Raw genomic sequence first — 16,079 nt, 5'->3', positions numbered from 1 at the left:
TGTGATGCAGCCAGTCAGGGTACTGTCCACCACATGTCTATAGAAGTTTGTCCAAGTTTTAGATGTCATGCTGGATATTCACAAACTTCTAAGAAAGTGGAGGTGCTGCTGTGCTTTCTTCATGATGACACTTACATATCGGACCCAGGACAGATTCTCATCACTGAGGATTTTAAAGAATTTAATTAAATGATTGATTGCTGAAAATAGTCGTTGGGCCTCATCTGTCGGAGTCAGGAACGATGGAATGAAAGGTTATCAACCAAAAATGTTAATGATCTTTCCTCCAGCTGAAGTGGTCTGTCCTGCACATGTCCAGCTCACTGTATGGAGACATTTGGTGCAAGGACACAGGCCGTGCTCCTCCGTAATCCATCGTAGTCAAGCCAGTTGTGTTTCTGTGTCTATCTGATGCTCAATGTTTGCTTCAACTCTTCAGGTATTTGTGGAGACGCTGGACAAATGTTTTGAGAATGTCTGTGAACTGGACCTTATATTCCACATGGATAAGGTATGTTTTTAATCTGCTGCTCTTTGTTAGTGTTAATTATTCTAAATTTGTCTGCATTCAGATACGTCATGTAATGGAGGCCAAATGTTTGATAAAGGTCGCAGATTGTATCTGGCTGGACAAAGTTAACAACTGCATCCTATGCTTTGGCAGAGTATGATGGATTTCACTGTTAGGGTTGGAATGGGAGGCTGTCGAATCAGCTAGGCCTCATCCAGTCTCAGGGCAGTGTGAGCTCACAGTCAGAGGGTACATCATGTATTGTTGACTTTGGAGTGAGAGGTACTGTGACAAGAAGGTGGGAGGTGGGGATAACTAGAAGAATTGGATCAGCCCAGAATTGAATGGCAGAACAGACTCGATGGGCTGAATGGTGTACTTCTGCTCCTATATCGTAAGGTCTTATTAACACCTAATGAAGGGTCTCGGACTGAATATTCATTTCCATTCAGTGCTTTGAATAGGTGATGGTGAGAGATTCTCCAGATAGCCCCACTGCACACTGGGTGGTGACAGTGACTTTGGTAATCTCACAGCCTGGAGATAGAAACTGCTTTCCATCTTAACAATTCTTGTCCTAATACTACAGTGCCTCCTGTCTGATGGTGGGCAGCCAGAGACATTGCTGAACAGATGGGAGGGATCATTGACAATGGTAAGAGAGCCAGGCCTAACAGTGTTTCTCAGGAATGTCTACACCGATCCCTGTCTCCAGGCCTAATGGTATCCCTCAGGAATGTCTACACCGATCCCTGTCTCCAGGCCTAACGGTATCCCTCGGAAATGTCTACACCGATCCCTGTCTCCAGGCCTAACGGTATCCCTCGGGAATGTCTACACCGATCCCTGTCTCCAGGCCTAACGGTATCCCTCAGGAATGTCTACACCGATCCCTGTCTCCAGGCCTAACGGTATCCCTCGGAAATGTTTACACCGATCCCTGTTTCCAGGCCTAACGGTATCCCTCGGGAATGTCTACACCGATCCCTGTCTCCAGGCCTAACGGTATCCCTCAGGAATGTCTACACCGATCCCTGTCTCCAGGCCTAACGGTATCCCTCGGAAATGTCTACACCGATCCCTGTCTCCAGGCCTAACGGTATCCCTCGGGAATGTCTACACCGATCCCTGTCTCCAGGCCTAACGGTATCCCTCAGGAATGTCTACACCGATCCCTGTCTCCAGGCCTAACAGTGTTTCTCGGGAATGTCTACACCGATCCCTGTCTCCAGGCCTAACGGTGTCTCTTATCCAGTCAGCTGTTCTGTCTGGGGGAACACAGGTCACGTTTTAGAAAGAAAACCTTTGCTTGTAAAATCAAAATGTTTCTTGGTGGTCTCATCTTTGTTTGCAGTTACCAGTGTATCACACTGAGTCAAGCAGGCAGTGTTTACTTGCGATTGGTAATGAGTGAAGGCTTATGACAGGAGGATATCTGAAGGATTTATTTTCCATCATCAGGTCCCAAGGGCAGATTTATGTAAATTTTCAAGCAAGTGTTTATTCGATGTCCTGCAGGAAGAAGCAGTGAGACAGGAGACCCAGCCGAATAAACGGGCCTGTCTGTGTGGAACTTGCTTGTCCTCTGTCAGTGTTGTATGATTCTACATTAGCAATGTTCATGCAATACTGCCTTGGTAGTGTTGCTGTAGCTGATTAATTCAGTTTTGGTAACAATCTAGATAAAGAGTCTGGGCCAGAAATATCAACTTTACTGTATTTCCCTCCATGAATGCTGCCCTTCCTGTCGAGTTCCCTGGCATTTTGTGTGTTGCTCTGGATTTCCAGCTCCTGCAGAATCTCTTCTGTTTATAACCAAGCTGGCAAGATGTTTCAGTAGCAGAATTTGGCAGTAACCAGCGCCAGTCCTTCACTTGAGCTGTTTTTGAGATATGAGAGAACAATAAATTTGTGAGCCTTTCAGTATTGACAACAAAACCAATTATAAAAGGGACAAGGTCCTTGTGGTTGGAAGATCAGATGGGTGTTCATCATGGAGATCAGTCATCGGATCCCAAACTGAGCGAAGAATGAAAGTTGGCCAAACGTCTGCAGTAACTCGGGGCTTTCCATAGTCCTAAGGAAGTAATTTTTCTGTTCCTACGAGAAGCAAACTTTAATGTCACAGATGAGATCTGATATCTCCCCAGTATGACTTGTCTTCAGTTCTGCACTCGAGTGTCAGGGAGAAGTTTGTGCTCGAGTGAAAGCTCTCAATTCAGAAGTGGGGAGTAGTCCAGGGAGCCAGAAACTCCTCGAGGTTCAGGGGTTTGTGAGGTGCCGACAGGTAGATGACTAGGGATTCAGCAGGCATTGCCAACTTCCCACCCGGTTTTGCTTTAAACAATTTCAGGCCGTTATCATACTGCTTTGTCTAGATTTGGGGAGAATGTTTCCTGAAATGGAAGAGCACAGCTAGAGTCACTGTTCCCCTGGAAGTCCAGATTCTGCAGATGCTGGGAATTCAGAACAACATACACAATGCTGGAGGAACCCAGTGGGTCAGGCAGCATCTGTGGAGAGTCGATCTTTCGGGCCAAGACCCATCATCAGGACTGGAAAGGAAGGGGACAGCCAGAACAAGTTGGGGGAGGGGAAGGAGGACAAGCTGACAGGTGACAGGTGAGACCAGGTGAGGGGGAAGGTGGGTGGGTGGGGGAGGAGGGCTGAAGTAAGCTGGGAGGTGATAGGTGGAAAGGATAGAGGGCTGAAGGAGAGGGAATCTGATAGGGGAGGAGAGTGGACCGTGGGAGCAAGGGAAGGAGGAGGGGCACCAGGAGAGAGGTGGAGTTCAGAAGAAACTTCTCTCCCTGAGTAATGGAAAGTGACTGGAGTGACTGGTGATGGAAAGCAGAGGTAGAGGGTGTCTAATGGGATGCCAGCATGGAGTGATTGGGCTGAATGGCCTGTGCCTCTTTCTAACTTCTGAACCCAGCTAGTTCCATTCATATTTTATGCAGTCATGTGTCTGGCTGGTGTTAATGTTGCCAGGGTATCTTGTTGTTGTGATAAGATATTTTCTGTTTTAAAAGAGATCATTGTAAATCATCACTTTACAATTGCAGTGTGTTTTATTGCAATTATAATTATGACACTGATTCTCACTAAACCTTTACTCCCAACTATGTCACTCTCAATATAAACAATAATAGCTCTCTGCTGTGTGAGCCAGGGCAACAGTGACTGTTTCTACATTCACTCAGAGGCAGTCGGCTTCACGGGCTGTGTTTAGTCACCCTTGAGAAGTGGGGGTGAAGCAGAGCCTGAGAGCGTATGCACACCTTAATAACAAGCTCAACTTCAGTTCATTGTCGATCAACTATACACAGGTATACCGCCAAATGAAACAGATTTATTGTTCAACCGTACATATGTATGCCGCCAAATGAAACAGCGTTTATTGTTCATCAACCGTAGACACGAATACCGCCAAACGAAACGTTTATTGTTCATCTGTACATACGTATACCGCCAAATGATACAGTGTTCCTCTGAACCAAGGTGCATAACACAATACATACAACACACATCACACAAAGTAATATTATCACAAATAGATTAACAAATAATAAGGTGCATTAGCAATACAAGTTAAAAAGTAAACAGTATAACCCTACTGACACTTCACGATGAGACCTGGGTGTTGGCAGGGAGTTCAGTGTCTCACGGCCTGGGGGGATGAAACTGTTTCCCATCCTACAGTTCTTGTCCGAATCTCCTGCCTGATGGTAGAGGGTCAAAGATATTGTTGGACGGTTGGGAGGGATCATTGACAATGCTAAGGACCCTGCTTGTGCAACGTTCCAGATAACCAAAGTTCAGAAGATTTGACATTACTTGTGTACATGTCTAATCTTGCCCGTGTCCTGTGAGAGTGCTGTGAGGAAGGGAGTTCACCTAGTGACAGTGAAGGGAGAACAATAGATCTTCCAGCCAGGGTGGTGTGCTGTTCCTGCCCTTGTCCTGGCTGATAGAGGTGCTGGGCTGTCTCAGGGCTCTGATGAGTGGCTTCACTGTGTCCTGTAGGTGCAACAGACTGCAATTGCAGTATGCCGGCAGAGGAGTGAGGGAATGAGGGAGTGTTGGCAGATTGGCTGCCGGGCAATTACTGTCCTGCATAGTGTTGGGCTTCCGAAGCTGCAGTCACCTTTGGAATCCGGAGAGGCGCTCAACCCAACAACATTTCTGAGACAGCCCAGCACCTCTATCAGCCAGGACAAGGGCAGTGGGATATCCGGAGAGTCGCTCCCCTCCCGATACCCAATGACATTCCCAAGGAGCAGTGGGATATCCGGAGAGTCGCTCCCCTCCCGATACCCAACGACATTCCCAAGGAGCAGTGGGATATCCGGAGAGTCGCTCCCCTCCCGATACCCAACGACATTCCCAAGGAGCAGTGGGATATCCGGAGAGTCGCTCCCCTCCCGATACCCAACGACATTCCCAAGGAGCAGTGGGATATCCGGAGAGTCGCTCCCCTCCCGATACCCAACGACATTCCCAAGGAGCAGTGGGATATCCGGAGAGTCGCTCCCCTCCCGATACCCAACGACATTCCCAAGGAGCAGTGGGATATCCGGAGAGTCGCTCCCCTCCCGATACACAACGACATTCCCAAGGAGCAGTGGGATATCCGGAGAGTCGCTCCCCTCCCGATACCCAACGACATTCCCAAGGAGCAGTGGGATATCCGGAGAGTCGCTCCCCTCCCGATACCCAACGACATTCCCAACGAGCAGTGGGATATCATTGCTCACAGTTCAGTACTGTGGTGATTAGTGATCTCTAACCCAGTCAGTGGGCAGTTCAGTACTGTGGTGATTAGTGATCTCTAACCCAGTCAGTGAGCAGTTCAGTACTGTGGTGATTAGTGATCTCTAACCCAGTCAGTGGGCAGCTCATACTGTGGTGATTAGTGATCTCTAACCCAGTCAGTGGGCAGCTCATTAGACACGATCTCTAACCCAGTCAGTGAGCAGTTCAGTACTGTGGTGATTAGTGATCTCTAACCCAGTCAGTGGGCAGCTCATACTGTGGTGATTAGTGATCTCTAACCCAGTCAGTGGGCAGCTCATTAGACACGATCTCTAACCCAGTCAGTGGGCAGTTCAGTACTGTGGTGATTAGTGATCTCTAACCCAGTCAGTGAGCAGCTCATACTGTGGTGATTAGTGATCTCTAACCCAGTCAGTGGGCAGCTCATTAGACACGATCTCTAACCCAGTCAGTGGGCTGTTCAGTACTGTGGTGATTAGTGATCTCTAACCCAGTCAGTGGGCAGCTCGTACTGTGGTGATTAGTGATCTCTAACCCAGTCAGTGAGCAGTTCAGTACTGTGGTGATTAGTGATCTCTAACCCAGTCAGTGGGCAGTTCAGTACTGTGGTGATTAGTGATCTCTAACCCAGTCAGTGGGCAGCTTGAACTGTGGTGATTAGTGATATCTAACCCAGTCAGTGGGCAGCTCATTAGACATGATCTCTAACCCAGTCAGTGGGCAGTTCAGTACTGTGGTGATTAGTGATCTCTAACCCAGTCAGTGGGCAGCTCATACTGTGGTGATTAATGATCTCTAACCCAGTCAGTGGGCAGCTCGTACTGTGGTGATTAGTGATCTCTAACCCAGTCAGTGAGCAGTTCAGTACTGTGGTGATTAGTGATCTCTAACCCAGTCAGTGGGCAGTTCTGTACTGTGGTGATTAGTGATCTCTAACCCAGTCAGTGGGCAGCTTGAACTGTGGTGATTAGTGATATCAAACCCAGTCAGTGGGCAGCTCGTACTGTGGTGATTAGTGATCTCTAACCCAGTCAGTGGGCAGTTCAGTACTGTGGTGATTAGTGATCTCTAACCCAGTCAGTGGGCAGTTCAGTACTGTGGTGATTAGTGATCTCTAACCCAGTCAGTGGGCAGTTCAGTGCTGTGGTGATTAGTGATCTCTAACCCAGTCAGTGGGCAGCTTGAACTGTGGTGATTAGTGATATCTAACCCAGTCAGTGGGCAGCTTGAACTGTGGTGGTTAGTGATATCTAACCCAGTCAGTGGGCAGCTTAAACTGTGGTGGTTAGTGATATCTAACCCAGTCAGTGGGCAGCTCATTAGACACGATCTCTAACCCAGTCAGTGGGCAGTTCAGTACTGTGGTGATTAGTGATCTCTAACCCAGTCAGTGGGCAGCTCATTAGACACGATCTCTAACCCAGTCAGTGGGCAGTTCAGTACTGTGGTGATTAGTGATCTGTAACCCAGTCAGTGGGCAGCTCGTACTGTGGTGATTAGTGATCTCTAACCCAGTCAGTGGGCAGCTTGAACTGTGGTGGTTAGAGATATCTAACCCAGTCAGTGGGCAGCTCGTAATGTGGTGATTCGTGATCTCACACCCAGTCAGTGAGCAGTTCAGTACTGTGGTGATTAGTGATCTCTAACCCAGTCAGTGGGCAGCTCGTACTGTGGTGATTAGTGATCTCTAACCCAGTCAGTGTGCAGCTTGAACTGTGGTGATTAGTGATCTCTAACCCAGTCAGTGGGCAGCTCATTAGACACGATCTCTAACCCAGTCAGTGGGCAGTTCAGTACTGTGGTGATTAGTGATCTCTAACCCAGTCAGTGAGCAGCTCATACTGTGGTGATTAGTGATCTCTAACCCAGTCAGTGGGCAGCTCATTAGACACGATCTCTAACCCAGTCAGTGGGCTGTTCAGTACTGTGGTGATTAGTGATCTCTAACCCAGTCAGTGGGCAGCTCGTACTGTGGTGATTAGTGATCTCTAACCCAGTCAGTGAGCAGTTCAGTACTGTGGTGATTAGTGATCTCTAACCCAGTCAGTGGGCAGTTCAGTACTGTGGTGATTAGTGATCTCTAACCCAGTCAGTGGGCAGCTTGAACTGTGGTGATTAGTGATATCTAACCCAGTCAGTGGGCAGCTCATTAGACATGATCTCTAACCCAGTCAGTGGGCAGTTCAGTACTGTGGTGATTAGTGATCTCTAACCCAGTCAGTGGGCAGCTCATACTGTGGTGATTAATGATCTCTAACCCAGTCAGTGGGCAGCTCGTACTGTGGTGATTAGTGATCTCTAACCCAGTCAGTGAGCAGTTCAGTACTGTGGTGATTAGTGATCTCTAACCCAGTCAGTGGGCAGTTCTGTACTGTGGTGATTAGTGATCTCTAACCCAGTCAGTGGGCAGCTTGAACTGTGGTGATTAGTGATATCAAACCCAGTCAGTGGGCAGCTCGTACTGTGGTGATTAGTGATCTCTAACCCAGTCAGTGGGCAGTTCAGTACTGTGGTGATTAGTGATCTCTAACCCAGTCAGTGGGCAGTTCAGTACTGTGGTGATTAGTGATCTCTAACCCAGTCAGTGGGCAGTTCAGTGCTGTGGTGATTAGTGATCTCTAACCCAGTCAGTGGGCAGCTTGAACTGTGGTGATTAGTGATATCTAACCCAGTCAGTGGGCAGCTTGAACTGTGGTGGTTAGTGATATCTAACCCAGTCAGTGGGCAGCTTAAACTCTGGTGGTTAGTGATATCTAACCCAGTCAGTGGGCAGCTCATTAGACACGATCTCTAACCCAGTCAGTGGGCAGTTCAGTACTGTGGTGATTAGTGATCTCTAACCCAGTCAGTGGGCAGCTCATTAGACACGATCTCTAACCCAGTCAGTGGGCAGTTCAGTACTGTGGTGATTAGTGATCTCTAACCCAGTCAGTGGGCAGCTCGTACTGTGGTGATTAGTGATCTCTAACCCAGTCAGTGGGCAGCTTGAACTGTGGTGGTTAGAGATATCTAACCCAGTCAGTGGGCAGCTCGTAATGTGGTGATTCGTGATCTCACACCCAGTCAGTGGGCAGTTCAGTACTGTGGTGATTAGTGATCTCTAACCCAGTCAGTGGGCAGCTCGTACTGTGGTGATTAGTGATCTCTAACCCAGTCAGTGGGCAGCTCGTACTGTGGTGATTAGTGATCTCTAACCCAGTCAGTGGGCAGCTCGTACTGTGGTGATTAGTGATCTCTAACCCAGTCAGTGGGCAGTTCAGTACTGTGGTGATTAGTGATCTCTAACCCAGTCAGTGGGCAGCTCGTACTGTGGTGATTAGTGATCTCTAAGCCAGTCAGTGAGCAGTTCAGTACTGTGGTGATTAGTGATCTCTAACCCAGTCAGTAGGCAGCTCATTAGACACGATCTCTAACCCAGTCAGTGGGCCGTTCGTACTGTGGTGATTAGTGATCTCTAACCCAGTCAGTGGGCAGCTCATTAGACACGATCTCTAACCCAGTCAGTGGGCAGTTCAGTTCTGTGGTGATTAGTGATCTCTAACCCAGTCAGTGGGCAGCTCATACTGTGGTGATTAGTGATCTCTAACCCAGTCAGTGGGCAGCTCATTAGACACGATCTCTAACCCAGTCAGTGGGCTGTTCAGTACTGTGGTGATTAGTGATCTCTAACCCAGTCAGTGGGCAGCTCGTACTGTGGTGATTAGTGATCTCTAACCCAGTCAGTGAGCAGTTCAGTACTGTGGTGATTAGTGATCTCTAACCCAGTCAGTGGGCAGTTCAGTACTGTGGTGATTAGTGATCTCTAACCCAGTCAGTGGGCAGCTCGTACTGTGGTGATTAGTGATCTCTAACCCAGTCAGTGAGCAGTTCAGTACTGTGGTGATTAGTGATCTCTAACCCAGTCAGTGGGCAGTTCAGTACTGTGGTGATTAGTGATCTCTAACCCAGTCAGTGGGCAGCTCATTAGACACGATCTCTAACCCAGTCAGTGGGCAGTTCAGTACTGTGGTGATTAGTGATCTCTAACCCAGTCAGTGGGCAGCTCATACTGTGGTGATTAGTGATCTCTAACCCAGTCAGTGGGCAGCTCATTAGACACGATCTCTAACCCAGTCAGTGGGCTGTTCAGTACTGTGGTGATTAGTGATCTCTAAACCAGTCAGTGGGCAGCTCGTACTGTGGTGATTAGTGATCTCTAACCCAGTCAGTGAGCAGTTCAGTACTGTGGTGATTAGTGATCTCTAACCCAGTCAGTGGGCAGCTCGTACTGTGGTGATTAGTGATCTCTAACCCAGTCAGTGGGCAGTTCAGTACTGTGGTGATTAGTGATCTCTAACCCAGTCAGTGGGCAGCTCGTACTGTGGTGATTAGTGATCTCTAAGCCAGTCAGTGAGCAGTTCAGTACTGTGGTGATTAGTGATCACTAACCCAGTCAGTAGGCAGCTCATTAGACACGATCTCTAACCCAGTCAGTGGGCCGCTCGTACTGTGGTGATTAGTGATCTCTAACCCAGTCAGTGGGCAGCTCATTAGACATGATCTCTAACCCAGTCAGTGGGCAGTTCAGTACTGTGGTGATTAGTGATCTCTAACCCAGTCAGTGGTCAGCTCATACTGTGGTGATTAATGATCTCTAACCCAGTCAGTGGGCAGCTCGTACTGTGGTGATTAGTGATCTCTAACCCAGTCAGTGAGCAGTTCAGTACTGTGGTGATTAGTGATCTCTAACCCAGTCAGTGGGCAGTTCTGTACTGTGGTGATTAGTGATCTCTAACCCAGTCAGTGGGCAGCTTAAATGTGGTGATTAGTGATATCAAACCTAGTCAGTGGGCAGTTCAGTACTGTGGTGATTAGTGATCTCTAACCCAGTCAGTGGGCAGCTCATACTGTGGTGATTAATGATCTCTAACCCAGTCAGTGGGCAACTCGTACTGTGGTGATTAGTGATCTCTAACCCAGTCAGTGGGCAGCTTGAACTGTGGTGATTAGTGATATCAAACCCAGTCAGTGGGCAGCTCGTACTGTGGTGATTAGTGATCTCTAACCCAGTCAGTGGGCAGTTCAGTTCTGTGGTGATTAGTGATCTCTAACCCAGTCAGTGGGCAGTTCAGTACTGTGGTGATTAGTGATCTCTAACCCAGTCAGTGGGCAGTTCAGTGCTGTGGTGATTAGAGATCTCTAACCCAGTCAGTGGGCAGTTCAGTTCTGTGGTGATTAGTGATCTCTCACCCAGTCAGTGGGCAGTTCAGTACTGTGGTGATTAGTGATCTCTAACCCAGTCAGTGGGCAGTTCAGTGCTGTGGTGATTAGTGATCTCTAACCCAGTCAGTGGGCAGCTTGAACTGTGGTGATTAGTGATCTCTAACCCAGTCAGTGGGCAGTTCAGTACTGTGGTGATTAGTGATCTCTAACCCAGTCAGTGGGCAGCTCATTAGACACGATCTCTAACCCAGTCAGTGGGCAGCTTGAACTGTGGTGGTTAGTGATATCTAACCCAGTCAGTGGGCAGCTCGTAATGTGGTGATTCGTGATCTCACACCCAGTCAGTGAGCAGTTCAGTACTGTGGTGATTAGTGATCTCTAACCCAGTCAGTGAGCAGTTCAGTACTGTGGTGATTAGTGATCTCTAACCCAGTCAGTGGGCAGCTCGTACTGTGGTGATTAGTGATCTCTAACCCAGTCAGTGTGCAGCTTGAACTGTGGTGATTAGTGATCTCTAACCCAGTCAGTGGGCAGTTCAGTACTGTGGTGATTAGTGATCTCTAACCCAGTCAGTGGGCAGCTCGTACTGTGGTGATTAGTGATCTCTAACCCAGTCAGTGGGCAGCTCGTACTGTGGTGATTAGTGATCTCTAACCCAGTCAGTGGGCAGCTCGTACTGTGGTGATTAGTGATCTCTAACCCAGTCAGTGGGCAGTTCAGTACTGTGGTGATTAGTGATCTCTAACCCAGTCAGTGGGCAGCTCGTACTGTGGTGATTAGTGATCTCTAAGCCAGTCAGTGAGCAGTTCAGTACTGTGGTGATTAGTGATCTCTAACCCAGTCAGTAGGCAGCTCATTAGACACGATCTCTAACCCAGTCAGTGGGCCGTTCGTACTGTGGTGATTAGTGATCTCTAACCCAGTCAGTGGGCAGCTCATTAGACACAATCTCTAACCCAGTCAGTGGGCAGTTCAGTTCTGTGGTGATTAGTGATCTCTAACCCAGTCAGTGGGCAGCTCATTAGACACGATCTCTAACCCAGTCAGTGGGCTGTTCAGTACTGTGGTGATTAGTGATCTCTAACACAGTCAGTGGGCAGCTCGTACTGTGGTGATTAGTGATCTCTAACCCAGTCAGTGAGCAGTTCAGTACTGTGGTGATTAGTGATCTCTAACACAGTCAGTGGGCAGTTCAGTACTGTGGTGATTAGTGATCTCTAACCCAGTCAGTGGGCAGCTCGTACTGTGGTGATTAGTGATCTCTAACCCAGTCAGTGGGCAGCTCATTAGACACGATCTCTAACCCAGTCAGTGGGCTGTTCAGTACTGTGGTGATTAGTGATCTCTAAACCAGTCAGTGGGCAGCTCGTACTGTGGTGATTAGTGATCTCTAACCCAGTCAGTGAGCAGTTCAGTACTGTGGTGATTAGTGATCTCTAACCCAGTCAGTGGGCAGTTCTGTACTGTGGTGATTAGTGATCTCTAACCCAGTCAGTGGGCAGCTTGAACTGTGGTGATTAGTGATATCAAACCCAGTCAGTGGGCAGCTCGTACTGTGGTGATTAGTGATCTCTAACCCAGTCAGTGGGCAGTTCAGTACTGTGGTGATTAGTGATCTCTAACCCAGTCAGTGGGCAGTTCAGTACTGTGGTGATTAGTGATCTCTAACCCAGTCAGTGGGCAGTTCAGTGCTGTGGTGATTAGTGATCTCTAACCCAGTCAGTGGGCAGCTTGAACTGTGGTGATTAGTGATATCTAACCCAGTCAGTGGGCAGCTTGAACTGTGGTGGTTAGTGATATCTAACCCAGTCAGTGGGCAGCTTAAACTGTGGTGGTTAGTGATATCTAACCCAGTCAGTGGGCAGCTCATTAGACACGATCTCTAACCCAGTCAGTGGGCAGTTCAGTACTGTGGTGATTAGTGATCTCTAACCCAGTCAGTGGGCAGCTCATTAGACACGATCTCTAACCCAGTCAGTGGGCAGTTCAGTACTGTGGTGATTAGTGATCTCTAACCCAGTCAGTGGGCAGCTCGTACTGTGGTGATTAGTGATCTCTAACCCAGTCAGTGGGCAGCTTGAACTGTGGTGGTTAGAGATATCTAACCCAGTCAGTGGGCAGCTCGTAATGTGGTGATTCGTGATCTCACACCCAGTCAGTGGGCAGTTCAGTACTGTGGTGATTAGTGATCTCTAACCCAGTCAGTGGGCAGCTCGTACTGTGGTGATTAGTGATCTCTAACCCAGTCAGTGGGCAGCTCGTACTGTGGTGATTAGTGATCTCTAACCCAGTCAGTGGGCAGCTCGTACTGTGGTGATTAGTGATCTCTAACCCAGTCAGTGGGCAGTTCAGTACTGTGGTGATTAGTGATCTCTAACCCAGTCAGTGGGCAGCTCGTACTGTGGTGATTAGTGATCTCTAAGCCAGTCAGTGAGCAGTTCAGTACTGTGGTGATTAGTGATCTCTAACCCAGTCAGTAGGCAGCTCATTAGACACGATCTCTAACCCAGTCAGTGGGCCGTTCGTACTGTGGTGATTAGTGATCTCTAACCCAGTCAGTGGGCAGCTCATTAGACACGATCTCTAACCCAGTCAGTGGGCAGTTCAGTTCTGTGGTGATTAGTGATCTCTAACCCAGTCAGTGGGCAGCTCATACTGTGGTGATTAGTGATCTCTAACCCAGTCAGTGGGCTGTTCAGTACTGTGGTGATTAGTGATCTCTAACCCAGTCAGTGGGCAGCTCGTTCTGTGGTGATTAGTGATCTCTAACCCAGTCAGTGAGCAGTTCAGTACTGTGGTGATTAGTGATCTCTAACCCAGTCAGTGGGCAGTTCAGTACTGTGGTGATTAGTGATCTCTAACCCAGTCAGTGGGCAGCTCGTACTGTGGTGATTAGTGATCTCTAACCCAGTCAGTGAGCAGTTCAGTACTGTGGTGATTAGTGATCTCTAACCCAGTCAGTGGGCAGTTCAGTACTGTGGTGATTAGTGATCTCTAACCCAGTCAGTGGGCAGCTCATTAGACACGATCTCTAACCCAGTCAGTGGGCAGTTCAGTACTGTGGTGATTAGTGATCTCTAACCCAGTCAGTGGGCAGCTCATACTGTGGTGATTAGTGATCTCTAACCCAGTCAGTGGGCAGCTCATTAGACACGATCTCTAACCCAGTCAGTGGGCTGTTCAGTACTGTGGTGATTAGTGATCTCTAAACCAGTCAGTGGGCAGCTCGTACTGTGGTGATTAGTGATCTCTAACCCAGTCAGTGAGCAGTTCAGTACTGTGGTGATTAGTGATCTCTAACCCAGTCAGTGGGCAGCTCGTACTGTGGTGATTAGTGATCTCTAACCCAGTCAGTGGGCAGTTCAGTACTGTGGTGATTAGTGATCTCTAACCCAGTCAGTGGGCAGCTCGTACTGTGGTGATTAGTGATCTCTAAGCCAGTCAGTGAGCAGTTCAGTACTGTGGTGATTAGTGATCACTAACCCAGTCAGTAGGCAGCTCATTAGACACGATCTCTAACCCAGTCAGTGGGCCGCTCGTACTGTGGTGATTAGTGATCTCTAACCCAGTCAGTGGGCAGCTCATTAGACATGATCTCTAACCCAGTCAGTGGGCAGTTCAGTACTGTGGTGATTAGTGATCTCTAACCCAGTCAGTGGTCAGCTCATACTGTGGTGATTAATGATCTCTAACCCAGTCAGTGGGCAGCTCGTACTGTGGTGATTAGTGATCTCTAACCCAGTCAGTGAGCAGTTCAGTACTGTGGTGATTAGTGATCTCTAACCCAGTCAGTGGGCAGTTCTGTACTGTGGTGATTAGTGATCTCTAACCCAGTCAGTGGGCAGCTTAAATGTGGTGATTAGTGATATCAAACCTAGTCAGTGGGCAGTTCAGTACTGTGGTGATTAGTGATCTCTAACCCAGTCAGTGGGCAGCTCATACTGTGGTGATTAATGATCTCTAACCCAGTCAGTGGGCAACTCGTACTGTGGTGATTAGTGATCTCTAACCCAGTCAGTGGGCAGCTTGAACTGTGGTGATTAGTGATATCAAACCCAGTCAGTGGGCAGCTCGTACTGTGGTGATTAGTGATCTCTAACCCAGTCAGTGGGCAGTTCAGTTCTGTGGTGATTAGTGATCTCTAACCCAGTCAGTGGGCAGTTCAGTACTGTGGTGATTAGTGATCTCTAACCCAGTCAGTGGGCAGTTCAGTGCTGTGGTGATTAGAGATCTCTAACCCAGTCAGTGGGCAGTTCAGTTCTGTGGTGATTAGTGATCTCTCACCCAGTCAGTGGGCAGTTCAGTACTGTGGTGATTAGTGATCTCTAACCCAGTCAGTGGGCAGTTCAGTGCTGTGGTGATTAGTGATCTCTAACCCAGTCAGTGGGCAGCTTGAACTGTGGTGATTAGTGATCTCTAACCCAGTCAGTGGGCAGTTCAGTACTGTGGTGATTAGTGATCTCTAACCCAGTCAGTGGGCAGCTCATTAGACACGATCTCTAACCCAGTCAGTGGGCAGCTTGAACTGTGGTGGTTAGTGATATCTAACCCAGTCAGTGGGCAGCTCGTAATGTGGTGATTCGTGATCTCACACCCAGTCAGTGAGCAGTTCAGTACTGTGGTGATTAGTGATCTCTAACCCAGTCAGTGAGCAGTTCAGTACTGTGGTGATTAGTGATCTCTAACCCAGTCAGTGGGCAGCTCGTACTGTGGTGATTAGTGATCTCTAACCCAGTCAGTGTGCAGCTTGAACTGTGGTGATTAGTGATCTCTAACCCAGTCAGTGGGCAGTTCAGTACTGTGGTGATTAGTGATCTCTAACCCAGTCAGTGGGCAGCTCGTACTGTGGTGATTAGTGATCTCTAACCCAGTCAGTGGGCAGCTCGTACTGTGGTGATTAGTGATCTCTAACCCAGTCAGTGGGCAGCTCGTACTGTGGTGATTAGTGATCTCTAACCCAGTCAGTGGGCAGTTCAGTACTGTGGTGATTAGTGATCTCTAACCCAGTCAGTGGGCAGCTCGTACTGTGGTGATTAGTGATCTCTAAGCCAGTCAGTGAGCAGTTCAGTACTGTGGTGATTAGTGATCTCTAACCCAGTCAGTAGGCAGCTCATTAGACACGATCTCTAACCCAGTCAGTGGGCCGTTCGTACTGTGGTGATTAGTGATCTCTAACCCAGTCAGTGGGCAGCTCATTAGACACGATCTCTAACCCAGTCAGTGGGCAGTTCAGTTCTGTGGTGATTAGTGATCTCTAACCCAGTCAGTGGGCAGCTCATTAGACACGATCTCTAACCCAGTCAGTGGGCTGTTCAGTACTGTGGTGATTAGTGATCTCTAACACAGTCAGTGGGCAGCTCGTACTGTGGTGATTAGTGATCTCTAACCCAGTCAGTGAGCAGTTCAGTACTGTGGTGATTAGTGATCTCTAACACAGTCAGTGGGCAGTTCAGTACTGTGGTGATTAGTGATCTCTAACCCAGTCAGTGGGCAGCTCGTACTGTGGTGATTAGTGATCTCTAACCCAGTCAGTGGGCAGCTCATTAGACACGATCTCTAACCCAGTCAGTGGGCTGTTCAGTACTGTGGT

The 16,079-nt window shown here is 48.4% G+C and overlaps 1 protein-coding gene across 4 annotated transcripts in view; it reads left to right on the top strand.

The window, feature by feature from the left end:
• The window catches only part of LOC140718700 (AP-3 complex subunit sigma-2), a 108,115-nt gene that overhangs the window by 84,201 nt on the left and 7,835 nt on the right, over positions 1 to 16,079 (top strand). For 2 of the 4 annotated variants that reach the window (XM_073032758.1, XM_073032760.1), the window contains 2 exons: positions 440 to 511; positions 1,101 to 1,166. In XM_073032758.1, coding sequence (XP_072888859.1) covers positions 440 to 511; positions 1,101 to 1,166 — 138 coding nt within the window. The remainder of the gene's footprint in view (positions 1 to 439; positions 512 to 1,100; positions 1,167 to 16,079) is intronic. The other 2 variants (XM_073032759.1, XM_073032762.1) reach the window with 1 other exon arrangement.

The sequence above is a fragment of the Hemitrygon akajei genome, chromosome 30 (genome assembly GCF_048418815.1).
Source record: "Hemitrygon akajei chromosome 30, sHemAka1.3, whole genome shotgun sequence".
In the NCBI taxonomy this organism is placed as follows: domain Eukaryota; kingdom Metazoa; phylum Chordata; class Chondrichthyes; order Myliobatiformes; family Dasyatidae; genus Hemitrygon; species Hemitrygon akajei.
Note: the sequence above shows the minus strand (reverse complement) of the source record. Positions and strands in the feature narration are given on the sequence as shown.